At 40.9% G+C, this 27,053-nt stretch overlaps 1 protein-coding gene across 1 annotated transcript in view; it reads left to right on the forward strand.

Moving 5' to 3' along the window:
* USP24 (ubiquitin specific peptidase 24) overlaps nt 1-27,053 on the forward strand; it is a 140,952-nt gene that overhangs the window by 58,231 nt on the left and 55,668 nt on the right. Inside the window, exons 13-28 of the mRNA XM_074221344.1 lie at nt 6,139-6,246; nt 6,377-6,472; nt 6,585-6,746; nt 6,907-6,954; nt 11,408-11,515; nt 12,099-12,248; nt 12,586-12,717; nt 15,607-15,718; nt 16,134-16,210; nt 18,955-19,095; nt 19,236-19,289; nt 21,804-21,919; nt 23,674-23,740; nt 23,877-23,987; nt 26,210-26,308; nt 26,395-26,565. Coding sequence (XP_074077445.1) covers nt 6,139-6,246; nt 6,377-6,472; nt 6,585-6,746; nt 6,907-6,954; nt 11,408-11,515; nt 12,099-12,248; nt 12,586-12,717; nt 15,607-15,718; nt 16,134-16,210; nt 18,955-19,095; nt 19,236-19,289; nt 21,804-21,919; nt 23,674-23,740; nt 23,877-23,987; nt 26,210-26,308; nt 26,395-26,565 — 1,752 coding nt within the window. The remainder of the gene's footprint in view (nt 1-6,138; nt 6,247-6,376; nt 6,473-6,584; nt 6,747-6,906; nt 6,955-11,407; nt 11,516-12,098; nt 12,249-12,585; nt 12,718-15,606; nt 15,719-16,133; nt 16,211-18,954; nt 19,096-19,235; nt 19,290-21,803; nt 21,920-23,673; nt 23,741-23,876; nt 23,988-26,209; nt 26,309-26,394; nt 26,566-27,053) is intronic.

Below are 27,053 nucleotides of genomic sequence, written 5' to 3' on the forward strand. Positions count from 1 at the left end.
GCTGTTTTCATTCTCTCCTAGTCTAATCTTGTAATTATTGAATTCCATTCCTTTCTACCCATGCATCAATACTCTATGATGTGTACGTGGAGTAAAGCGAAAGGCATGATTTAGGAAGTGGATGAAACTCTTCAAGACTACTCTATCCACTATGAGTAGCCTCCTGCATAATTTTACTTTATCCCACAGAGATATGTCATATTGTTCATCATGTTCTATATAAGATGTTTATCAAGCGTAGCTGGGTTCTCAAATGGCCTTGAAGTTGCTGTGCTAGACCAAAGTATGTTCAACCTTGAAATGTGCAAATCCTTCAGAGAGATCCTTGAGAGTTGGGGACTTAGACTCCTCAGAATTGATGTAATTTGGGGGTGGCTAGGTGGTCTACTGGATAGAGCACCAGCCCTGGAGTCAGGAATACCTGAGTTCAAATGTGGCCTCAGATACTTAATAATTACCTAGCTGTGTGGCCTTGGGCAAGCCACTTAACCCCATTGGCCTTGCAAAAAAAAAAAGAATTGATGTAATTTAGCTTAGGCTAAAAAGAGGTTTAAGCTGTATTAAAATTCTTTTACTTTGCTGTCATCATTTCACTTTCTGGCCTGTTACAGAAAAAATATTGTGATGCACAGAAATTATAGGAAAGGAGATTTTTTTTTACCATTTTTGCAAAGCAAATGGGGTTAGTTGGCTGGCCCAAAGCCACACAGCTAGGTAATTAAGTGTCTGAGGCCGGATTTGACTCAGGTCCTCCTGACTCCAGGGCCGCTGCTCCATCCACTGTGCCACCTAGCTGCCCTGAAGTTAAATTTTTACAGGGAATAAATGGAGGTGTGATTTGAGTTTGATGCTATCTACATTAAAATCATACTTAGAAAAAATTGTGACAAACCTCTATAAGTAGTAGTCAAAATTAATTTTCCAGGTCCCTTATATTTATAGATATATGTGTATATGTATTCAAAATTAAGTTTTAATTAAATCCCTCCTTTTCTTCTCTAACCCCTTGAAGTCTTCTTTCCTTACCTCTCCCACCCCTTATAGTTCACATATAGGTCACCCAAGCAGTAACTTGACTTAGCATCTAATACAAGTCTTGGCTTTTGGAGGGGTCCAGGCCACTCCATTTGATACTGGTCACCTTGGTCCTTTGAAGAGAGGAGAATTTGTCTGAGGCTGAGGCACATTAAGAGTTCATCTGGCACCAAGAGCAACCCTTTTTGTATGGGAGTCTTTTATCTTAGATACTTTCATAAATCTGTGGTTTGATTGATAAGGCTTCTCCTTCCATGAGAATTGCTCCTGGGCCTCCCACAACCTTTTCTTCACAGCTGACCCCTCTGCAGTCATGGACTTCATTCTTTGTGTGTAGTAAGCACCTTTCTGTTCATTGGCTCTTTTCTTCCTTCTTCCCTCCCTTAGTCACTAAGGCAAAGCTAATATATCTATACAACTTTGGAGAAGAACTAGGTACTGAGAAGACACAAGATGGGGAGGGGGAATCGCAGGCAAGTTCCCAAGGAAGTAAAGAGACCGTGAGGACTGGCCCTCCCAGGCAAGGAGACGTCCTCCTAATTAATGCACCTTGTTACCAGAGTGGCACCAAATAGGAATTGATTGAGAGATTTGTCCTGGCCCATTCTGTATGTGTGGTAAAGAGGCAGGAGCTGAAGCCAGGTTTGTTGACTTCAAGGCTAGCTCTTCAGCCACTGGGCCACGCTGTCCCCTTCCAATCCAGGGAGAACCAAGTCAAAGTCCTGGTTTTATTTGGATGGAGAAGTCTCCTTAAGATGATTTACCAACTCTGTCTGAAACTGCTTAGGGAATACGATTTGTCAGAGAAGGACCAGATCTGGGCCAGTGAAGCAGAAGTAAAAGCAGCTTCTTTGTCCACTCTCATTGACTGCAATTTAGAAATGTTGTAGCAAAGGAACAAGAAAAAAACATTGAGTAATCACTGGCAAAAAAAAAGATAAAAGAGGTATCACATTCTCTTTTGGTAAGACAATGATTTACTTAAAATATCCTTGGGAGTCAATAAAAAAATTAATTTGAAAGAGGAACCTAAAGTAATAGTATATAAAGGCAACTCACAAAAAAAATTTTTTTCTGAATATTAGAAATAAAACTTGGAAAGGAGAGATAGAAAAAGGAATTTCATTTTAAATAACGTAATTATATAATATACATTATATAATATAATAAATAATTATGACTAGATTTAAATACAATTCCACAGATGACATTTCAAGACACCTTTGGGGCATAGAGGAATATAATTGCAAAATATTTTTAGAGAATTCGTGGCAGAATTAGAGAAAATGTTCTTTGTGGTAGTAACAATAATAATACTATTGTAATAATAAAAATGACAGAACTAACTAATTTACGAATTGTGTGCCATACCAAATTTTACTTCTTAGAGTTAGAAAAATAAAATTAATCTGGAGGACTTCAAAGGAAATAATAATTTTTTAAAAATTTAATTAAAAGGAATCTACCACTGTCAGATCTCAGAGAATGTAATAGTGTGTCGGTGGTCAGAACAATAGAACACACTGGATAGCAATGAAACGTAGTCACTTCGTGTTTAAAATGTTCAAGAGGGAGAGGATACTTAACCCTTGGCAGAGTTATACCATGACTTTGAAATAAGGCAAGGATTCTAAAAGGGACTGATGAGAAAGGAATGCCCACTGAGCATGATTGAGAAGTGGAACATTGCAGTAGGGAGCAGAAAGTAATATGACCTTTTCTGGAATGAGACTGAAGGGCCTGAATTTATCCTTTTGTCTAATGGTTTCAAAAGTGCCGTGACTTTGTTACATAAGGAGTATGTGATCAGACAATTAAGAAAGAGTATGGTGGGTCCTCCAGCACCCTTCCCCCCCAAGAGCCAGTCTTTGTTATGACTCCAGCATCCTTGACACCTTGTCTCTCCATTCTGCCCCCTCTCACTGTTGGTTTCCTAGAGCGAGGGGCCATCCTTTGAGGGACATGGAAATTTAACCAGGACCCAGATCTCTTTATCACTTGTGCAAGTCAAATTCCCTGTCATCCCTTTCCCATACTGCTGGTCCTTCTCTTCTCCCTGCTCCCCAAAAACAATTTGGAGCTGAGAACTCAATTCTCTGTTCTTCACTCTGATTTTCTGTTTGAATGCCTCTATAAATTGATGCATTAGTTTGTTTTGTCTGTTATAAAAGATTAAGTGGAATGGAAACTTAGAGCAACGGGTGGCATTCAAGCGAGGCCTTGAAAAAACGAGTAGGTTTCATGGTGGTAGTTCAGAAAGTGGAGCTCAGCATATTACCCAGCTATTAAGGGTTTTTAATAAGTGCTTAATGGCTTGGAAAAAGCAAAGATAAAGGATATTCAAGTTACAAGGAAGGTCATGATCAAAGGCACCATAGACTGGAAGTGGGTGAGCCTAGATTTGAAACAATGATATTGAGTTGTGCGTATATACTTTTTGTTTGACTAAAGTGATATAATAGAGGTAGAACTGACAGTTTTGACTAGTTTGAATTTGTTATTTCTGGAAAGGGATTTCTCAGATAAATATGATATAAATACTCAAATATTTTTTCAAAATTTTTTAGAATAACTTTAATATTGGCACTAACAGAAATAAATGAAAATATAAAATAAAGAATAATAAAGAATTCTTATTAAACACTAACCAAAAAAAATTTACCTTTTCTCTATCTCTTCATACACATTCTTGTTAATAGTGTTCTTTCTGTTTGTATTTTTTGCATTAATATCACTTCATAAAGACATTTTTTGTGGGCATCATAGTTTTGGGAGTGTTTTGTTGTTGGGGGTTTTTCCATTGCCAATAATATGTCATAATTTAATTCAGCCATTCTTTAGTTATTGAATGTATAATTTATTTCCTTTTTTCTGTTACAAATAAGGTATCTGAATTTTTTTGTACAACTTTATCCATTTTTAGAATTTTTTTTTTAAGGATACCACCCTAGCACTGGAAGTCCTGAATCAAAGGGTATATGATCAGAGAATATGAGATTTGGAAGGGACTTCATTAGCCAGAAAACTCAATCCATACCTAAAGGAAATCCCCATCATGACATCCTTGAGAAGTGGTGAGGTTGAAAACATCTCTATAGGGAAAATCCATCACTTCCCAAGGAAGTCCATTTTGCTTTTGGATGACTTCCCTTACATTTTATTGTTATGGTTCTGTGTTGTCTATGATTCTCTGACTTTCAGTATCTGTGATTTAAGACAAGTTTTATCATGTCAAAATACTTTCATTCTAGTCTCTGGAATGCATGCATTTTCCAAATTAGTCAAACCAAAAGTAAAGAAGTTTTACTGTACAAAGACAGTATCTGTCCTTAAGGAACGCATTCTTGTTTTTTCATCAAAGCTTTGTTGTTCAAATCCTATTTTCTGTATTTTATTCAGGCCACCTTACAAAAGCTTAGTGACATCTTTATTAAGTAGGCACTTTGTCCAAAGCACAAAAGGGCCTGTCATATTTGAATTCCTCTAGAAGGTCCCAGGTCATCTCAATCCTAGAACAAATTCAGTGGTTGCAAATATTTTGAATTGCTTGAAAAACCAAGCTCTTCAGAATTGAGGCTTCCAATGGTAGAGGTCCATTGTTGTTGAGTTATTTGAATGGTGTTCAACTCTCCATGACCCCATTGGGGTTTTCGTGTCAAAAACAATAGAGTGGTTTGCCATTTTTTTCCTCCAGGTCATCTCACAGATGAGGAAACTGAGGCATATAGAAAAAGAGTGACTTACTCAGGGTTACACAGCTAGGAAGTGTCTGGGGCCAGATTTGAACTTGGGAGGATGAGCCTTCCTGACTCCAGGAATGGCGCTCTATTCACTCTGGTGCCCCCTCCCTGCTCCTAGGACTATAGCCCTTTAGATTTGATAGTTCTCTGACATCTCTGTTCCCTTTGCCTTCACTCTTTGGCCCCTCAGCTTTTACTACATTTAAGTGTGAGGGCTACAGCCTAGTAAAGTACAGTGTCTTCATTGTTGGGTAATAATGACCTGAGCATCTCTTTGGGACTTGTTACCCCAAACTCTCATCCTTCCTTCTCTCTACTACTTTTAAACCTCATTTTTTTCCACTGGTGCATGTATCCTTATACCTTCAACTCCTCTTAGTTCTCCTGCCATCATTTCTCTCTATTCTTGTTCCTTTTATCATCATAGATGCAGAGATGCCTTTCACTTAAATTACTTCCCCTTCCAGATATTTTCTGTCCTTCCATACATTTTTAGACTTCTTAAATAGGAATTGTAACTATTTTCTCACTAGCCATTCTTTCTACAGTCCCTTAAATTCTAATCTGACTTCCATCCTTAAACACTTTGATACTCGGAGGGAAGTTTTTCTCATCAAGACAGTTGCCCTGTTTTCTCGTAAGCTGCATTCACCACCTCCCTCCCCTTTGCAACTCTCCCATAGTTGCTCCTTTTCCCAGAGCTCTTGGGTGGAAGGTCATGGACCACCTCTGTCAGGTTCTAAGGGCAAGTAGGGCTTGCAATGGTTTAACCCATCTAACACATTCCACCTTCTGGCTCTCCTTGGGACACTTGGCTTCTCTAGCAAGATGAGCTTCCAGCTGAGCTGCCAGAACACCCAGGAAGAGGGAAACCCCAGGCATTTCATGTAATGTTGACCTCCTAATCTTCCCCCTCAGTGAAGGGACAGCATAGCTCATGAATGAAGTACTAGACTTGGTTTCAGGAAATCTTGTTTGAATCCTGCTTTCAGGTATTTGAACCTTCATTTTTTTCATCTGTTAAATGGGGATAACCATTCTCACAAGGTTGTTATGAAGAACACATGAAGTACCATCAGAATTTCAGAATTTTCAAGCATCATATAAATGTCATTTATTAAGAATTTTGAAAATGTGGTACTCAGTCTCATATAACGTTTAGATCTTTTGGACCATATAGACATACTCATATTTTTATTTAAAAAATGAATTTATAATATTCCCTTTCATCCTATACTCTTTATCTTAAAATTATTTAGATGAAAAGTAGCATCAGTTGATCTTTGTATATGTGCTTTACTACTTTGAAAGGAATAGATTAAGAAATCTCCAGTATCTTATCTTTTTCCCTTCCTTTTTCCAGGCAGGACAGTCATCTACTGTAATTGAGAACATCCACACTATTATTGCTGCAGCCGCTGTGAAGTTCAGCTCTGATCAGCTAAATCATCTCTTTGTTCTCATCCAAAAGGTGTAATATTTATTGATAATTCCCCAAAGAAGCATTTTTATTGGTGGTTTTTTTTCCCTGGAGTGCATTGCTGTATTATCCCAAATATTCAATACCTTGACCATCCTGTATTTTTCTATTTACCCCACAGAGTTGGGAGACAGAAAATGACAGAGTAAGACAGAAGTTATTGAGCCTGATTGGGCGCATTGGTCGTGAAGCTCGTTTTGAGACCACCTCTGGAAAGGCAGGAAACCAGAGATTTTTTTTTAAATTCTAGATTTGCAGTGTTTCACATAAATTTTTCAGATTATTTGTTTGCCTTCTTTGTTGGACTCATACACACTCTTTCCCTGTAGGTCCTTGAGGTCCTCTGGGATTTGGCTCATCTTCCAACCTTGCCCAGTAGCCTCATTCAACAAGCTTTGGAGGAGCACCTGACCATTCTTAGTGATGCCTATGCAGTTAAGGAAGCTATCAAAAGAAGCTACATCATTAAGTGCATCGAAGATATTAAGCGGGTATGCACTTGACTGTTGTGCAGCGCTGTTATTCTCTAATCTTCATTAACAGAAATGCCACAGTGTGCCATTCTTCTTATCTTGGAGCCTGGGCTTAGGAGAGGAGGGTTGCCACTGTTTTTATTAAGATACTTATATTGCTTTTAAATTACATTTTCAGCCTGGAGAGTGGTCAGGTTTGGAAAAGAACAAGAAGGATGGATTCAAGGTAAGATTTTGCAGATTAAACCACTTGAAGGTACACTAGTGGTAACTATCCCCTTTTAATATTTCCTTACTTTAAGATAGTTATGTCTGGTGTTCAAACACAGAGGTTATATTTCATGACTGATTTATGATTGAGATTTCAGACTATTATTTCATGTGTGATTGGTTTTGGCATCATGAAAAGCTACTGATGCATGGGAAGAGAAAAAGGGAAGTGACAGGTTTTTTTTTTTTAATTTCAGTTTAGTTTTTCCTTAAAGAGAAATCTAAAGCATTTAATTTTGGTTTTGTTTTGTTTTAAATTTCCATTTTATTCTTGTTTCCAAATTCTCTCCCTCCATCCTCGTCTGGAGCCTCAGAGCAGGTTTCAACTCGAGGCCTCTGAAAATAGTTTTCCAAGTTGTCTTATGGTACTTTCCAGGATCTGAAAATGTTTCATTTAAATACTTTTAAATTTAAGAACAGAAACCATACTACTTGATTCAAAAAAGGGAATGAAGGAAGAATTTATTAAGAGCTTGTAAGTTGAGAATACTAATTTTAAAAAAAGCCCTCCTTGGGGCTCAGGTATTCTAATGGGGAGATTATACTTTTGAGAAATAGTGGCCTGGGAAGTCCCTAAGGCTGGGAGAGAACCTTAGGGCAGTCCAGAGACCAACACTTTGCAAAGGAACTCTGGCTCTCAGATCAGTGAGTAGTACCGCATGAGAGAAGAAGGAGGCTTAACTCTCTTTTTGTGGCTATTTGAAGGGATAGAGAAAGAAGGACTTGAGAGGAGGGAGGAGAGATGGGGGGAAAAAAGATATTGACTGTATAGTATTGATACTTAGTGAAAATCTGAAAAAAAGAATCTGGAGAAGAGGAGAGAAAGTCAGACAGACAGACAGACAGACAAACTGTTAGGCAAAGGCTTGGGTGAGGTGTCATTTTTGGTTGGCATCCCTCAGAATGGATGGCCCCCGCCATCCCCAGCAGAGATCAGGGATCACCACCAGTGGGAGGCGTGCTGAGTCTGTTCTGTGAATGGCTCTGTGGCACATGCTTGATGCCATCTTCATCTTATCTTTGGAAAGCTTGGGAAGCGCTGCTGGCATTTTCAAGGATTTTTCCCACTGTGTGTTCAGTGTGCTTGTGTGTTCTGCAAAGTTGCATTGGAACATTTATGTAGTTTTGTGCTTTACTATTTTCATAATTTTTACAAGACTATGTATTTGGATCAATGATAATTGGTAATAGTAGTTTGTAAATGGAGGAGCTGATTCTCTTATTTACAGAAAAGAACAATTTGTTAAATTAGTTATTTATAGGTCTTTTGTTAGTTAGATTTATTTCTAAATATTTGAGGGTGGTGGTTGTTGTTTTTAGCGTCTCAGATAATCTGGCTACTTTTCTAAAACTCTGGGTTTGAATCTCCTCCAGAATTATTAAAAGAGTTCCAATCCTCAGCGAGAACAGAGGACTGACTTTATTCTCAGTAACACTCAGCTTTTCTTCATGGTTAAGAAAAGATCAAACAGGAGGCAATTCTGAGGAAGTGACTTTTGAAACTCCAGTACTCTCTTTTTGGACCTTCTTTGTTCCTTCCTTTTGGCCTATCATTAGCTCTTCTATTGACCAGCTCTATCTTGCTCCCTTTCTCTAATTACTTATTTACATCTGTTGGTTTTTAAAAGAAGATTTCTCACGGTTTTGGGGGGGGGGGGTTGGCAGACTCCAAAGGCAGAGTGTCTTTCTTTTTTCACCCTTCCCTCAGCCCAATTTCCAGTGGATTAAATGTCCTATAATTTTGTCACTCTCAGAAAGATGCTACCCCGGAGGGCTGTGGGAAGCTGAGCCCCATTGATCCTTACTCCTGTTTTTCTATGCTATGCCCTTTCCTGCCAGGCAGCAAGGTGGGCTGCCTGGGGATTCTGTCTCCTTGCCCGACTTCACAGAAACTGAGCAGAGGGTAAGAGGAGTTCCTTCCCTTCTTAGCTCCCTATCTCCTCTTCCAGCTCACTGCTCTTGACAGTAGGTTAATAACTGCCACTCCCCTGTTGTTTGCTCAGAAATCCTGACTTTTCTTTCTTTAGCTTCTGCCAAGATGCTTTGGGCTCCCCTCTCTTGCCAACTCATTTTTTCCTATTCTCTTTTTCTTTCTTTAGAAGAAAATGTTTACGTTTAAATGTTCCAATAGAACACACTTAGTCAAAACACAATAGATTTCATTTAATAAATCAGTATCGGTATATCCTACTTTCAACCCATTATCTCAAGCCCTCCATTCCCTTCTTCATCAAAAGAAGCAAAGATAACTGGTTTCTCTCCCAGGTGCTTGCCCTCTATTGCTCCTAAGACGCTTGCAATGTAAATAATGGGTCATTTGGCAACAATAATGAAGTCCTGCTATCTTCCTTTTTTAAAAAATTCATAGTTAATGTATGTCAAACTATTATTTTTAATTCCTTATGGATCATATCAAGTCTTTTTTTTTTAAATTAAAGAGATACTTAGTTGAATTAGTACCTGCCTCCCCCCCCCCCCCCCCCCCGAATACTATCTTTCTCTTATAATAAGAATTAGTCAATATCAGAAATGACTCCTCTAACCAATCACCATGTCTTTGGAAATGGTGCATTAGAAAGGTTGTGTGGTTCACAAATGCATTTTCCCATTATGTTAACGATGAAGAAGCCATGTGGGCAGAATAAAAAGAGGTCAGTCTTGGAGGCATCTAAAATCTCTCAGGTTTTATTTTTTATTTTTTAAATTGAAGGAGAATCATGATTTACCTTTGGAAAACTCAAAGACTGATAGTCCAGCCCTAATCACTTTAGTTGATATAGGAATACTTAATAGTATTGTTACTGTGATTGCTAAAAGAGTGGTCATCACACTTGTTATCTTAATATGTTATGTTTTTAAAAGCACCAATCAGGACTTGAAAGCTTTTGAACATTGTCACTTTCTTCTTAGTACATGGATTTTTCTTTGACTCCTGAAAGTGCCTTAACCATAGTATATTTTTGGTTTTCCTAAATGCTATGAAAATTTAGTTAAAGAAGAACATATATTCTATAAAGACAGCTGAGAAAATCAGGGATTTGGGGAAGTATTTCTTGTGAATAAGGACTTGAGTTTTTATTATTAATTCTCAGTATTGTGATTGTAGATGTTATAATTAATCTGCTATAATCAATCATATGCCACTCTATTTCCTACTCTGTCTTAGAATGTAAAATAGCATCAAATCCCATAGTTTAAAAGGAACTATTTTTGGAAAGTAATTATTTTAAGTCAAAAAAGATGATTTATATGAGCATTAAAAAAGCACAATATTAGAAAAACTAGACATCTAATTGGCAATGATGGATCTTTTACATCCAAATTTTATGAGCTGTATTGAGTAATCTCTTAAATCTTTGAATTCTATACTGGTCCAGGACTCTCATATAAGTTTAATTTTTTTATTCATATATATATATAATTCAAATCTGAGCTTTAGTGCTTGTTAGCCTTTAATTTGGGAGTTCTGGTTTTCTAGTTTCCTTCTTTCTAGGATTTTGGAAGGCAAATGGTGTTAAGTGGCTTGCTGAAGGCTACACAGCTAGGTAATTGTTAAGTGTCTGAGGTGGGATTTGAACTCGGGTACTCCTGACTTCAGGGCCGGTGCTCTATCCACTGCACCACCTAGCTGCCTCTTCCTTCTTTCTAAAATGAGTATAATCAAATGACCTATCTCACAAGATTGTTGTGAGGACTGAACTTTGTAAATCTTAAAATTCTGTGGAAATTGGTGACAAAAAAATAAAACCATAAAGGGGATGCAGGATCATCTCTCTAATAGAGTCATAAGTTGGGATCATGAGTCCCTGAGAGTCAACTTGTTGGGTTGGGCCCCAGTCACTTTTTTTAAAAAAAAATTTAAGGCAATGGAATTAAGTGACTTGACCATGGTCACACAGCTAGGCAATTATTAAGTGTCTGAAACTAGATTGCCCCAGTCACTTTCCATGGAATCTTTATAAAAGAGCACAAAGCCAGCCCTTAATTCCCTTTTATTATTAGATGAAGAATCAGTTACTGCCAGCTCATTCATTCATATTGAGATGTTAGGTCTTTGCCAGCAGCTTTTTACTTCTATCACTGCCCCAGCAGCATGTGCTCCCTCATAGTCTGTCTCTGGAGTTGCCACTTCCCTGGTGTCTGGGGAGGGTGATTTGTTTTGGGTGTCCTTGTGCATTTACCATCCTTTCATACCTATTTCTGTGGGGAATACTTAGCCCTCGGAAGCTGCATGTGGGGTGAGGATGGCATGAAGACAGGCCATACTTGAGCACTGGGGAGAGAAGGGATGGATTAGAGTAGAAGATAGTTAGAATGGATTTCTTGGTTCTTTCTTTTGTTTGATAGCAAGGAGGCTTGGCACATGCTGTGTGTCTCTTCATTTGATTGTCATTCATTTTTCATTCTAGTCATCCCAGCATAACAACCCCCAGTTTGTTTGGGTGGTCCCCGCTTTACGTCAGCTCCATGAGATCACCCGATCATTTATAAAACAAACCTATCAGAAGCAAGACAAGGTAAGAGCACTTGCTGATGTTTGGTTATTAATGACACTAGTACAAAGATAAGGGAAGGGGAGTTGTGCTTACAGAGAAGCACATGGGAATCCTGGACTTTCAGAGCTTCAAGTTTGTTTAGTGGATCCCGTGCTTTCTCTTCTTGTCTTGGATAAAAATCAAGTTTGCCTTAAACTCTTTGAAATGTGGGTTCCAAGTAAGACAAAGTTCCAATATTCTTCCAAAGAAAAAAAAGCAATTGCTTGAGGTACTTTTGTTAAGAAAGAATCATCTTCCTCAAGTGATAATATTTGCTCCAAAATTAGTTTGAGAGAATATGTAGGGGAAAAAATGGAAGATTCTAATAAAACCTCTTTCCTAGTAGAAGAAGCATATGGTTGGGTTTTTGTTGTTGCTTTGAAAGAATAAAATGGGTTTGACTGAGGAAAGGACTTCTTGAGGGCAGATGGATAGTTCCACATGGAAACTAGGACCAACCTCAGACCCTTGGGCTACCTATTTAAAATCTCACTATACCTTTGTGTGAGAAGGTCAGAAGAATCATGAAAACTCTTAAACTTTGTTTTTCATCATTTTCTCCAAGAGCATCATCCAGGACTTGAAAAAAAATTTTGAAATTGTCAAACTGGTAACAGGGAGCTTGATAGCATGTCACCGACTTGCAGCATCAGTATCAGCCCCTGGGGGCTTAACTGGTTCAACGCTGGTGGATGGCAGATACACTTACCGGGAGGTAAGTGTGCACAATACTTGGGGGATCCTGAACAATATAAAAAATGGTTGTTGTATTTCACTTGCCAGAAGTAGTAGAAAAGAATCTTCATTTGGATTCATTAGTATGTTAAATATTTGTTTAGGAGCTTTCATAATTGACTTTTATGGAAAACTAAAAAGTTAAATGTAGCTCTGGAGCTAAATTCATCATAATTTAATCCTCTAAAGCAATAAGATAAATGGCATTAGTATAGAATCCTTAAACTTGCTTTCTCCTAAATTATAGCCATATATTTTGTTGCTTTTTACTTTTAAGTATGACTGGAATTAGCTAAGAACAATTCTCTGTGTTTCAGTATTTAGAGGCGCACTTAAAGTTTCTAGCATTTTTCTTACAAGAAGCCACTTTGTATTTGGGTTGGAATCGAGCCAAGGAAATCTGGGAATGTCTTGTGACAGGACAAGACGTTTGTGAATTGGATCGAGAGGTAAGAAACCATTTTATGTGGAAAGTGGGAATGTGTGGGACTTTTTTACTCAAATAATTTTCTTGTTTTTCTCATGTTTTTCTGTTATCAAATACTTTGGATAGAAATGCATCTTATATGCATGATGAGGCTATATATATATATATATATATATATATATATATATTTATGCAGTCTACACACACAGATGCATACATGTTCTCCACATTAAATTTAAAGTAGTTATATGACCTAAATATCAAAGATAATTTTCACAAGGAAATGGGAAGTGAAGCAGATCATCATACTTTGCACAACTGTGGGTAGGAAATTCTTGCTCAGACGGTAGACAAAAACAATTACAGAATTCAAAATAGGTGATTTTGATTACATGAAATCAAAAGGATTCTGCATAAACAAAAGTTAATGGACCTAAAACAAGAAGGAAAATGGTTGAATAGGAGAAAATATTTGTATCAAATTTTTCTAAAAGTGATATCCAAGATCTAGAAATCATTAACAGATACATGCACGTGGCCAGAAACCTTTCCCCAAGAGATTAAATGCTCAAAGGATTTGAACAAAGTTATTTGCAACCTATGAACAGTCTTGTGAAAGAAGGTTCCAGTTCACTTAAACCATAATAAATGTAAATCTAAACAACCCTGATATTTTACTTCAAGTTCAACAAACTTCAAAGTTGAAAATCATGACTTTGGAAATCAGGTAACACAAATGGAACACCAAATTGAAGACAAAAATTTTGATGAATGATGAAACATTATAAATTATTGGGAAATGATAGTATACTGTTAAAATATTGGTATTAAAAAGTTGAACCTAAAACTCAAATAATATCTTTAATAAAAATAAATTTAAAAAAAAAGTTGAACCTTTGTTTTAGACTTTGGAGCCATTCTTCTATTTAAATCTGAGCCAAAATTTACTTCAGTAATAGATACTATTGCAAAATTTTAAATAAAATATAAACAGGGACAACAGTATATCTGAAAATTCATTATTGCTTAGATGTTTGAACATTGACATAATTTATCTTATAAGCAGCACTAGTACCAGGTTTAAGAAAAAAATCATCTTAGAAACAGCCCAAAGAACCAGACCTGGAGTCAAGAAGATTCATGGTCCAACTTGCTTTACCCTGTTTGTCTCAGTGGAGAAAACCATGAATACAGAGTGTCACATACAACTAAAAGGACTCTGGGACCCTGACAGTGATGATGAAACAGAAGTATAAACACCAGCCAAGAAAAAGCAAAACTGTTCGTTTTTTTGCAGATAATAGGTCAGTTTGCTTAGAAAACCTCAATCGTACAAAAGCTGAGTGAAAAAGTTAAAATTAATAAGTCATTGATCATTAAACGTTGATTAAGAGTCATGGAAACAAGGGCGGCTTAGGTGGTACAGTGGATAAAGCACCGGCCCTAGAGTCAGGAGTACCTGAGTTCAAATCTGGCCTCAGACACTTAATAATTCCCTAGCTGTGTGGCCTTGGGCAAGCCACTTAACCCCATTTGCCTTGCAAAAACCTAAAGACAAAAAAAAGTCATGGAAACAGACACAAAAAAGAAGGCAAGCCCCTGCCCTCCTGGAGCTTCAAATCTGAGGTAGAATACAGCACCCACAACAAAAGGAGAAGAGCCAGTGCCAGGGCAAGTTCTAGATCTGAGTCAGAAGGGAAGCCAAAGGAGAGGAGCCGGGAAGGGAAGAGGAGAGGGGCAGAGTTGAAGAAAGAAATACCAAGACTGATGGAACCTTGCAGGAGCTTCCTGGGCCCTGAGGGAGAAATTGAGTGAGAAAAGAGGGAAGAAATATGTGTAATATGCAACCAATTCATAGCAAGTAATTCTGTAAGGCCATAACCAAGGGAAGAATGGAAAAAAAGTCCATTCCACAATGCATCTTAAGTGCATCAAAGAACTCTTACAGAAGTGAAAGAAGATTGAAGTAATTGAACAGTTTGTGGATTAGCTGCCATGATAAAATAGAAATGACTGTAGTAGCTAAATATAAACAACTGCAGGGACCTCATATCACACAGTCAGTGCTTTAGAAAAGCACCTGAGAATGGGCTCTGTAAGATCAGGTAGGGAAAATTTGATCTTTGTACGGGAAGGCTTCCCTCCATCCACCCCAGGGGCCACTGAAGGAGGGGACACTTAAAGGTTGCACAGGAGGAAAAAGGGCCTTAAGACCCAGGGTGCCAAAAGAATCAAAAACCTAGGAAAGTGTGGGATCAAACGTAAACCAGAGGGACTGCAAAAGACCCAGGAGGCCAACTGTGGAAGGACTCCAAGACTGAATGTACTGTGTTGGGACCTGCTGAGGATACTGGAAGGAGAGAGGAGACCCATGCAGACAAGAGGATGGTGTCTTCAGTTGTGTCCGGCTCTTCAGGATTCTGTTAGCTTTTCTTGGCAGAGACACTGGAGTGGTTTGCCATTGCTTTCTCTGGCTCATTTGACAGATGATGAAACTGAAGCAAACAGCATGACGTGACCTGCCTAGGGTCACATGGCTAGTAAGTGTTTGAGGCCAGATTTGAACTCTGGTCATCTTGACCATAGACCAGTTCTATCCACTGAGCCACCTGGTCTGAGGCTTTCTGGAATTCCAGGTGTTCCTTTGTGGACTGCTTCAGGGTGCTTTTTTCAAGGGGGATGGTTTTTTTGTTTGTTTTTTTGCAAGGCAAATGGGGTTAAGTGGCTTGCCCAAGGCCACACAGCTAGGTCATTATTAAGTGTCTGAGGCCAGATTTGAACTCAGGTACTCCTGTCTCCAGAGCTAGTGCTTTATCCACTGTGCCACCTAGCCACCCAAGGGGGATGTTTTTAAAGTTAAAAGTTTCAAATTGTTTTTTTTTAAACAATTTGCCTTTGTTCTGATTTATAGATGTGTTTTGAATGGTTTACAAAAGGACAACATGATCTTGAAAGTGATGTTCAACAGCAGCTCTTCAAGGAGAAAATTCTCAAATTGGAGTCATACGAAATTACCATGAATGGTAGGAAAGCATTTATCTTCAAAATTTTTAGGCCAAGTTAAACAAAGATCTAAAATTTGTCATAGAACTCATGACTCAGCTTGTTAGAATCTGACTCTGAAATTCTCCTCATGACCTAGTGGAGGTGACCCAGCATCTTTCCAGGCTACCGCAGTCCAGACCTGGCGAGATCCTGTCAAGCTGTAGACCATGGCCAGAGGCTTAGTCCCAGAGGGAATAGTATGACCACTGAGGAGAACCTGGGAGCTAATAGGGGGCCCAAATAGAAGGGGTGGTCCCACGGGTGAAATCACAAGAATTCTCGGATTATTTAAGAAAAATGTTGAGAGTAGCTGCATAGTTGCTGTTTTTGTTCACTTGACTGACATATAATATGAAATAACAGATTTATCCTAGTGTCTGTATTGCCTTACAGGTTTTGGCTTATTTAAGACTTTCTTTGAAAATGTGAATCTTTGTGATCATCGGTTAAAGCGGCAGGGCACTCAGTTGGTGAGTAGCTGATTCCCTTCTCAGGCCCAGGTGGCCCAAAGTGACAGGGAAGGACTGTTTCCTGGTCTGCCTCCTCTGGGCTCTGTGTGCCACCTGGCAGACACCCTGCTGGTGAACCAGCCTCTGCCCGTGATCTGCTCTGTCCTGCTTCCCCAGAGCCTTACTGCCCTGCGTCCTCATCCCCGGGTCCTGCCTCCCCCTCCCTTCTGTTCTCATACCATAGCCTATGCTCAGGTTTTAAACCAGATGAATGATCCCTCTGCCCAGGTAGACCTGGAGCTGAGAGCCTCAGAGCTGCCCAGGATGCTCAGATCCCACCATTGGAGCCCACTGGGATTCACACTCAGACCTTCTGCCCACAGCTCCAGCTCTCTGTCACGTTGCCCTTTGTCTTGGCACACTGTAGGTTTTCAAGAAGTGGTGTTCACTTGAAGTACGACATTCCGTTTTTGCAGCCGTAGCATTTCCTACCTGTTTTTCATCTTGAATTAACTAGCAGTATTAATAACGACAACAAGAGTAATAGCCTTTATGTAGCACTCTACAAAATATGTGACACATGTTACCTTATCTGATCTCACAGCAGCTTGCAAGGTAGGTGATGTTAGTAGCCCCATTTTACAGAGGAACAAACAGAGGCAGGCAGAGTAAGTGAGGTGCCCAAGGTCCCACAGCCAGTACGTGATTGAAGTTAGGGTTCCCCTCAAGTGCTGTCCATCTGTTTAAATCAATCAGAGGCTTCCAGAAGGAGTTTCTCTGTAAAGGAGTCAACCCATCTGCACGGGCCCTGAAATATTCCTCAGGCCCTTCCTGTTCCCTTAATGATACAATGTGGAACCTCCTTATAGGACTGGAATGGAGCTTTGCCCTCACCACTAAAATGGGCCTCTGTGCAGGGTTGTCCCAAACCTACTGTTGATACATATTTTTCTTCTCACTTTTAATCTCCTTGTTGCCTGTGTTAGTTCTCAGGGAATATGGATCTACAGCCCCTCTCGTGCTCCACTTCCTCCTGAACTGATCCTGGTCTGCTACTGTCTAGAAAACCAGGTTAGCGAAGCTTATGAGAATGGCATAAAGTTGGGTCCTTCCATTCTAGATGACATTTCAGGAGGTGTCTCCGTATATTGGTGTCATCACTGATTTTGAAGCACCTTCTGCAACTTCATTATAATGGACCTTGGGTGTCATGACAGTTCCTAGAGTAGGAGGCCCCTTGGTGATGATTAGTTGTGGCTAAAGAGTGTTTGAGCCTTTTCCAGGCTTCCCCAGATATCTTCCCAGGTTGGAAGACTGTCCATCCAAGCAGGCCCACCCATCTGCCACTGGGGAGTTCTTTGGGCACTCAGACTGGAGGCCTTCTTCTGCCCTGGGCTTCCGAATTTATATATCACATTTATTTTTCCAAGTGAATTTGGGAGCCAAAATCTCTCATCCTGTCACTGTAATTAAAAGACTAAAATTTGATAACTCAAACCTGGTGCTTGATTAGTGCAAATTCTTGATGTGAACTAGTGAGCCCAGTGTCTGTTGCCTTCTTTCCCTTGTTCTTTTACACATGGGTACATTCAGATCTGTTCCCAGTAGCTTATTATGTAGCATTAAACCAAATCCCATGTGGCACAGTGGGAGGATGGTATGGATGCTTGCTGAAGGAGCCCCAAGCTAACTATGTGATGCCCCCCCCCCCCCAGGTACTCAAGACATCTTTCTAAGCTGATCAGTTTGAGAGAAAATGTCAGCCTGCACCAATATAGGGAGAGGGAATTTTCTTTCTTAGGAGATGCTTTGCATGAATGAAATTCCAGGTCTAGGCTTGATACCTTTGCTTAACCAGCTTCTGATCTATGGTGATGTGTACACATTTATTTTCTGATATTATCTTTAAACAATCAATTTAGCACTGTCTAAGCCCTGGAATGTTTCATGTTTGTTTTTAATTGATCTATTCAAACTTGCTAAGAAAACAGTTTAGCAGAAATATCTTTCTCCTAAGTCCTGTTATTTTTTTTTTCTAAGTCCTATTCTTTAAATAGATTCATTGAAGTAGGGAATTTGCTACACATGCTTAGGATGTTTAAATCTATAGATAGAAAAATGTTTATCTTATACATGTATCATATATAATGTACAATCATAATTTTACCTGTAGAAATACTCAGTGAATGAACTTTCAGATTGTCAAAAAATGTTAATATTATGCTCTTGAGTTTTAGGCACGTGTCTTTAGGAAGCATGTGTTAATAAATTATCATAATTCTGTATCCCAGTCATTTCTTACTAAAAAAGAAATGTCCAAATAAACACAATTTCCCCCTTCCACAGCCCATGGTCATAATTCTCTATCCTAGGATGGAGTCATGGTATCATTTATAAGACTCTTGTACAAGAGAAAGATCTTAAAAGGTTCTACACTTTGGGATAAACCTCCCAGAGCAGCTGCCTCTTGCCTTCTATGGGATCTCTAGAAGGATGTGTCATGGGGCCCAGGGAAGGAGGTGAGAAGAGCCCGCCCTTAGCAGGGGGTTGGGGTTTAGATCTTAAAATTCCTAGACTAACTTAAAATGAGTTTCCTAAGATATGTCCTCAGGGCTGCCAGCAGATCTCAGTCAAATTACACAGGTTCTCTTTGTCTAGAACCCAGTCAGCTGTAGAGTCACTGCCAAACTTCATGTCTGCAGGGAGTTTCATCACTTCTGCCTCTGCATTTACACACAGCAACGTCATTTTTGTCTTTGAAACAGTATGTAGAGAAGCTGGAGTTGATTGGGATGGATTTTATTTGGAAAATTGCTATGGAGTCACCTGATGAAGAAATAGCTAATGAAGCCATTCAGCTGATCATAAGCTACAGTTATATTAACCTAAACCCAAGGTTAAAGAAGGTGGGTGTGGTGGTCTCATCATTTCTCTTCTTGAGTGTTCTTGGATATGGCTTTCTTTGAGTTGGAATTTGGTTCTCAGACCTGGAGTTCTTCCCTTGACTTGCCAAAAGCACTAATTTCCCTTTCACTGGCCCTTCTAGGATTCAGTGTCACTGCACAGGAAGTTCATCGCTGATTGCTACGCACGCCTAGAGGTGAGTATCAAGGAAGGGCACTTTCTCTCTGCTCTGAGCTTAGATGAGAGGCTGCTCTACCCCTGGCCACACAATCAACTGGGCAGACATTTTGGCCTGGCGAAGGCAGTGGTGGTTGGCGTCCCTGCTTCTGGGCTCATCTCATGCATCTTATGTCCGCTCACTCACATTCTAGCCCAATTGCACAGTACTTTCAATGAAGTGGTCCCATGAGGTAGGTAGGAGGTAATCACAACCATTTAATAGATACACTGAGAAAGATGCTGGCACTTCCCAAGGTTGTGTGGTAGGCCTTAGCAGGCCAAGAGATAAACCTCTGATCACTGGCTCTATCCTAGGCTTTAGAACAGAGGGCTTCAGACCTTTCCTCCCATCTTACAGATGGGAGGACCTCCATACACCTCTCTACCTCACTAAATAAACAAAATAACCAAAACACATTACAAGCACATATAGTCAAGCAGAGTCCTTCCTAAAATGTGGGTCTTCCTAGGAGGAGGAGTTTGGCTAGTTCCTTTAAACACACACACCCCAGATCTTTTTCAAAGCCCCATTTTAGTCACCTCTCCCCCATCTTATATTTTTTTGATCCAGAGTTTTTCATTTTTCCTATTTAAAATTCATCTTACTCTCTTTACTCGTTAATTTAGGCTAATAGTTCCTTTTTCAGTCCTCTAGGGAACAAATGGATAGCTAATACATTAATGATTAAGGGATTCATTTAAGAAGTTTTTTTTACAAAAGCATAGAGTGAGCCTTGGAACTAGATGGCCTAGATGAGGGAGTGCCAAGCCTGGAGACAAGAAGACCTGAGTCAAAATGTGACCCTGGGTAACCCTTGGTCTCCTACCTCAATTCTGTCTGCTTTGGTTTCCTCACCTAGAAAATGGAATAATGATAGCACCTCCCTCCTAAGACTGATGAGAACCTGTGTAAGGGTCTAGGGAGCTATCAGAGCTTATTGAGGAGGGGAATAACATGGTCAGATCTGGGCTTTGGTAGCTGAATGGAGGATGGACTGGAGTAGGGAGAGGCTTAGGGACAGGCAGACCTGCTACCCACCCCTAAGCTGTTTCAGTTGTGTAGGCATGAGGTGATGAGGGCCTGCATCAGGAGGGAGGTGGGTAAAGATGAGGCTAGGTTCCATTAGAGCGGTTCCAATAGTGATAGGGAAATTAGGAAATCGGGAGAATTTGGGAGGGGGAAATACTATGAATTCTGTTTTGGTCACATTGAGTTTAAGATATCTTTTGGCTATCCAGTTTGAGATGTCTGAAAGGCAGTTGAAAATGCAAGATGAGACTGGAGATCATCAGAGATTAGAACTGACTATGCAGACTTGAGAATTCTCAGCATAGAAATGATCATTAAATACATGGGAACTGATGAAATCCTAGAGGGAGAAGAGAAGAGGGCCCAGGACAGAGCCCTGAGGGACACATGTGCTTAGAGGTCATGATCTGGCAGAGGATCCAGCAGAGGAGGCAGTGGAGAAGCGGGCAGATGGTAGGAGAGACCCATGAGATAGGAGCATCCTGAGAACCCAGGGAGAGAGTGATCAGCAGTGTCAGAGGAGGAGGGGGAGGATGGAGAGATCTCTGAGAGATCACTTAACTTGGGAGAGAGTGATGGGGTTCGAAGGTGAGAAGAGTAAGAGATAAGAAAAAAGGAAGTGGAGAGAAAGTAGAAACCCCTCTTGTCATGGGTCTTCTGTTCAGAGGAGAGGCTCAAGAAGATAGTGGGAATGGAAAGCTCAGGAGGGCTTTGTGAGGTGAGGGATACCTGGGTATTTTGTAGGCAGCATGGAAGGAGCCTTGAATAGGAAAGGGAAAAGGGAAAGAGAGTCAATAATGTGGGACTGGGGGCCAGACTGGGAAGAGGTGAATGCCCTGGTAAGGAGTGGACAGGGATAATCAGCTCTTTTATTTAACCAATTTCCCTTCATATTTACCAGAAAATCAACATGAGAGTCGATCCAAGGCTTTGTTAAAATGTGAACAGATGATTTTCTTAGTGTTCCCCTTATCAAAGCACTCTTGTATTTGGGGGGCCTGAGCTGTTCTACCTGTGCCTGCCCCTCTGCTTGGTAGCCACGGCATGGGTCATTAGGTTCTGGACAGTTATCTCTGCCAGCCTCTCTCCTCTGTCATTAGTATATTCCCTTTGCCCTGCTCCAGTCCCGGGGTGCTGACAGTCCCCTAGCTCTTGGAGTGCACACATATTTGGAGGTTAGAAGCCAGGTGCTTGACTCAGTAGTGACACACTCTCATCCATGTTGGCTTCAGCACCAGCACCAGTGATGGTACTGTGGGTGTGTTTCTAGGCCTGCTTTGGGGGGAGCAGTCTTGGCCTGGTTTTCTTAAGGATGGGGTTGGTCTATCCCCACAACAGAGGGGAAGCAATGCTTTGCACCTCGCTGCCCCTCCTGTGGTTCCATGCATCCAGGCCATGGCCTTGTGCAGTGGTCATGGTCCAGGCCATGTGAGGATTGAGTGGGTGCCTGCTGTCTTGCAGGTAGCCAGCTCAGCCCTTGGTGGCCCTACCTTGACCCACGCTGTGACCAGAGCAACCAAGATGCTCACAGCAACAGCCATGCCCACGGTTGCCACGTCTGTACAATCTCCTTACAGGTAAGTTCCTGTGGAAGTGCAGACTTTGTGACAGGTTGGGGAGGGGCCGTGGCAGTGGAGGAAACCGAGGCAGGCAGAGGAGAAGGTCACACAGCTAATAAGCGTGTGTGGCAGAATTTAACATTGACTCTTTGGACATGGAAACTCTTAGTACTACTTCTGATTCATGTCCTTTGGAGAAGGCTCATGGTCCTCGTGACAGTCTTGAAACGTGAATCAATAAGCATTCATCTTTTCAGTGCCTCTGGCATCCCAAGCACTATGGTAGTCACTGGTGATGAAAAGGCCATGAGGGCAACAATGCCAGCTCCCAAAGAGCTTCCACTGCGATGGTAAGGAGCCCAACACCTGCCATGATGGGACACGTCCACCATGATGGGATATGCTCGTCCCCAAACTCTGCAGTCATTCAGCCACAGCCTGGGTTAAGGGCACTTGGAGAGTAATCTAATACAAAAACAGCCCATTCACAGGGTAATGCTCACTAAATGCATCCTTGACTTGGGTCTGCTTTCTGGACCAGTCCTACTCTGCTCCAAAACATAGGGATACATCCCTGGTCCTTGACAAAGGTCTACTGCTGGGAGCCAGGGTCAGGCTGAACTCCTCGCATCTGTACTGCTTTGGGCAGAAGCTGGCTTGAAGTTCAAATTATGGAAAAGTACTTGAGAGCACAACTGCCTGCTCGGGAAACTTGACTCTGCTTGTGCTCAGGGCGGGCAAGCCTGCTGCTGGGTCCTGACTGGAGGCCTTTGGTCATGGTAGGCCTGTCCAGAAAAGCTGCTCTGCCGGCCTGGCTTTTGGCGATGGGACGCTGGGGCATGTCTCCTCGCTGTCCCTCTGGGAGGGAGAAGATAAACTCTGCATGGCACTGAAATTGCAGGTCTTGTTCATTTGTCTGAAAAGCATCATTCCTTTCACTTGGAGCATTCCAAGGGGCATGCTTCGACCCTGGACTTCACTGTAGTTCTTACCCAGGCATTGGTCTAATTGTAGATTTTGAAATTGGTCAGGGTGGTGCGCTACACTCCAGTCCATAGATAGTCTTTTTTTTCAACTATCAATGATTCCATGACTTTCAACCTTAAAAACTTTTCAAATGTTTTCAAAGGCTCCCTGCACTCAGCAGCCTATTGCCTTATATTTTAGAGGTAGATGCATTTAAAGGCTAAGGTTGGATGTGATTTGATTCCAAAATGCTTTAACATTACCTTCACATTTAAAATTACCTGAGATAAAAAGCCAGATGGACAAATAAGTTTCTTCCTCTTTTCTGCTTTTACAGGCTGAGAGTTGACTTCCCATTTCTTATAATTTTGTCAGCTTCACATTGATAAGAAAAATATTGTGCACCAGTCCTAGAGTCGGGAGGACCCGAGTTCAAATTCGGCCTCGGACATTTAATAATTACCCAGCTGTGTGACTTTGGGCAAGTCATTTAACTCCATTGCCTTAAATAAATAAAAAAAAATTTTAAAAGATTATAAAAGGCAAAGTCCCTGTTCTCTGTTCACAAGAGAGACCGATGATTTTTTTTTCTCCCCTATGAACAATGGCCTGCTTCTGTATTAGATTCCTCTCCAAGTACCCCTAACCTGACCCAGGGGACCACCTTCCCAAGGGTCATTGTCTGATGTTGACAATCAGGCTATTTTTATTTATTTGGATACAGTTTTAAGTGAATTGCATCATTTTACTTGCTGTTGACTGTCATTAACATTCCAAAAAACCTTTTCCCTCCTAAAACTCTCTAGGTCTACTAAGCTTGTCATCATTGAGAGATTACTGCTGTTGGCAGAACGCTACGTGATCACCATTGAGGTCAGTGTTGCCAACTTCCCAAGCATTGTCCTTGGGTGCATTATTCCAATAGAAGGTTTACTCAATGGTAGGAGTGTGTTCTTCATCTACCACTGTTCATTTGACTTCATAGTCTTCTCATTTGGGACTTTTTCAGGACCTTTACTCTGTTCCTCGCACAATTCTACCTCATGGCGCCTCATTCCATGGACATATTCTGACTCTCAGTGTGATGTGCGAATCTACCAAAGATACCTTCTCTGTAGAGGTGCGTTAATGTTAAGTTCTGAAGACATTTTTGTGTTATCTTGGTGATGATGTGAATGTGTTTAGCTTATAGAGGAGGTGAACACATGAAGAGCCATAGACTCAAATACCCAGGACCTGAAAAGGAAGAAGCTGGGATTGCCCCAGTGGACATACATGCATCTTGGAGCTCCCTCCTACAGTTCAGAAAGCTCTGTTGATTTTAGTGAAAGTTACTGTAGTCTTTACATTGGACTCTGAATTCTTTTTTTTTTTTCAATTTTTTTTTGTTGTTGTTTTTGCAAGGCAAATGGGGTTCAGTGGCTTGCCCAAGGCCACACAGCTAGGTAATTATTAAGTGTCTGAAGCCAAATTTGAACTCAGGTACTCCAGGGCCAGTGCTCTATCCACTGCGCCACCTAGCCACCCTAGACTCTCAATTCTTTTGCACCTCTCCTCTCCATCTCTTCCCCCCTTTCTCCCCCTCCTCCTCCTGTCTCTTCCCACCCTTTTCCTTCTTCTCTCTCTTCCTCTTTCTCCCTTTCATCGCTTCAGTCTCATGATCATCTCTGCAGGATGATGGCCAGCTTTACCTGAACCCCAGTCTCCCACCTCACCACTTCTCACTGGGCATTTCAAACTGCATATTTTGGGGGTGCCCTTTGTACCTTTTGCTTTCTTTAGTGCATGTAGTAGACTCCAACTGCTCTCCCTGCGTTGTCTTTTCCCTCCAGTCCTTTCACACGGATGCTTTTGTTTAGTCGACTCCAGATCCCAATGACTTCCTTGTCTTTGTAACTTTTAAAACCTGGGCCCCAAACCCTCTGTCTTCTCAAACAGAACACTCCATCTGCCTGGCTCAGTGAATCTTCCCTGGCCACCTTCTTCCATCTATCTTCCTTTAAGAGAGACAGTTCAGGCATCATCTGTAAATCTGGTGTCTAAAAGGATGGAGAATGGTGACCTAGACAGGAATAGAGAAGCTGGCAAGGAGAGAGGGTTTGGGGGCAACTATGGATTGGAGATTAGATGTTGAACAAGCAGAATCCGTGATTAGCTATGGAGATGGGAATCTGCTGAGTATAGAAATGATTAGGGAATCAGTGGTGACTTGGAGAGGAGAGTAAAGATGGCCCCGACTGGGATGATGGCTCTGGACAAACCCTTTGGGCCGGACTTGAGGAACCAGGAAGGAAGACTGGGAAGGAAATGGTTGGTAGACATGAAAAGAGTATGAGGACAGGCTGCTGTTTGCATCTGGAAAAAAATTAGCTGGCTTTGTGAATTTATTTTGACTTTGTGCCCCCACCACCTTTTCTAAGTAACTGTCATAGCTGCAAAAAGCGTTCATTTTGTTTCTTCTTCACTTACTTAGATTTCTTCGATTTATTTTTATTCTCATTATTCCAGTTCACAATTTTAGCAAAAATAATGGCAATAATGGATTACCTTTACTTTATCCATGATTTTATTGGAAAAGCTTTTAGTGGACTGCCATTATGGGTAATGCTGACTTTGGATTGTTCCTAAGCTTTCTAGTGTTAACAAGAATAAGTGTTTCTTTTCAAAAGTTGTTTCTTTCATTTATTGATAGAAACATGTGATTATTGTTTTAGTTACTAATATGGTCAATTCTGCTTCTAGTTTTCCTAATAATGAACCAGTCTTGCATTCTTGATGTAAAATCAGCCTAGTCATAATTTAAAATCTGTTAATAATATTTGTTCTTTGTTATAATTGTTATCATCACAGTAGTGCTTTAAGCGAAGTGCTATATATATATATATATATATATATATATGTATGTATGTTAATTCATTTGACATGTTGCTTGTAGCTAAAATTCATTTGAATCTCTACATTAATTTTCATTAGTGATACTATGGTCCTGAGTTTTCTTTGTTTTTACTCCTCCTGGTTTTAGGTATCTATTCCATATCTGTATCCTAGTAGGAATTTGATAGTGTCCCTTATTTTCCTATTTTTAAAGCTCCCCCCCCCCCCATGAGATTGTGAGATTCTGAGGATGAGAATTCAGTTATTCTTTGTATACTCCATGTGGCATAGAGCAAATGTTTATTTGTCAACTGGCAGTAAAAAAGACAACCTTTCACTATGTGCAGTATTTCTGCAATCATTTTGTCGATAGATCATTTAGTGACGAATGATGCTGTCTACAAATTCATGGGAACTGAACCTTTGGGGACTTGCTCTCACCCATCTGCCTTTCATGATATATTTCAGGCTCATAGTAACGAAACCATAGGGAGCGTTAGGTGGAAGATAGCGAAGCAGTTGAATTCTCCTGTGGATAATATACAGATATTTGCAAATGATAGTCTGGTAAGTGGCATTCGGCTCTTCCTGGTTTCCCATCTCACAAGCCAAGACCTGATTTCCCCAGATAACTCCAGCTTCATGTATTGTAGCTCACGGTGAATAAGGATCAGAAGCTGCTCCATCAGCTGGGCTTTTCTGAGGAGCAGGCCCTCACCGTAAAGACGTCCGGCAGCGGCACCCCCTCAGGGGGCTCCGCAGACTCCTCCACCAGCTCCAGCAGCAGTGGCGGCGTCTTCAGCTCCTCCTATGTCATGGAACAGGTGAAATGTCTTCTGTGCTGGTCTCCTGTTCCCCAGAGGTGGGGGGGTGTCCTAGTCAGCCAGAATAAAAAGGCTCAATTCTTTTTGAGGATTTCTGGACAAGGTACTGGGGTGGGGAGCCCCCCTTGCCTAGTCTTTGGCCATTTGGCCCATTTAGCAAGGCTGACTCTCAAGCAGGGCCCACTGCCCCTCAGAAGGCCTCAACCTAGGGTCTGCTTCACTGAGCTAGGCTTCACTCTCTCATCTTGGGAGCCCAAGGAAGTTATTCTCTTCATCACATCTATTATCCCCCTTAGATATGCTCTCTCTCGCACTCAAAGCCCAAGACTCCTGTGTGTTGCCATCCCCTCTGCTTCCTCAACGATTAATGGGTGCTGGAGAAGTGGGCTTCTTGCTTGCAGTAGAGGATTAGGGTCCCATGCTCCCTCCAGGAGATGGCAAGTTTGAGAGGGAGCCCCAGGGGTCCAGCTGCACAGTGCATAACCCCA

Source organism: Macrotis lagotis, chromosome 2, assembly GCF_037893015.1.
Source record: "Macrotis lagotis isolate mMagLag1 chromosome 2, bilby.v1.9.chrom.fasta, whole genome shotgun sequence".
Lineage (NCBI taxonomy): Eukaryota > Metazoa > Chordata > Mammalia > Peramelemorphia > Peramelidae > Macrotis > Macrotis lagotis.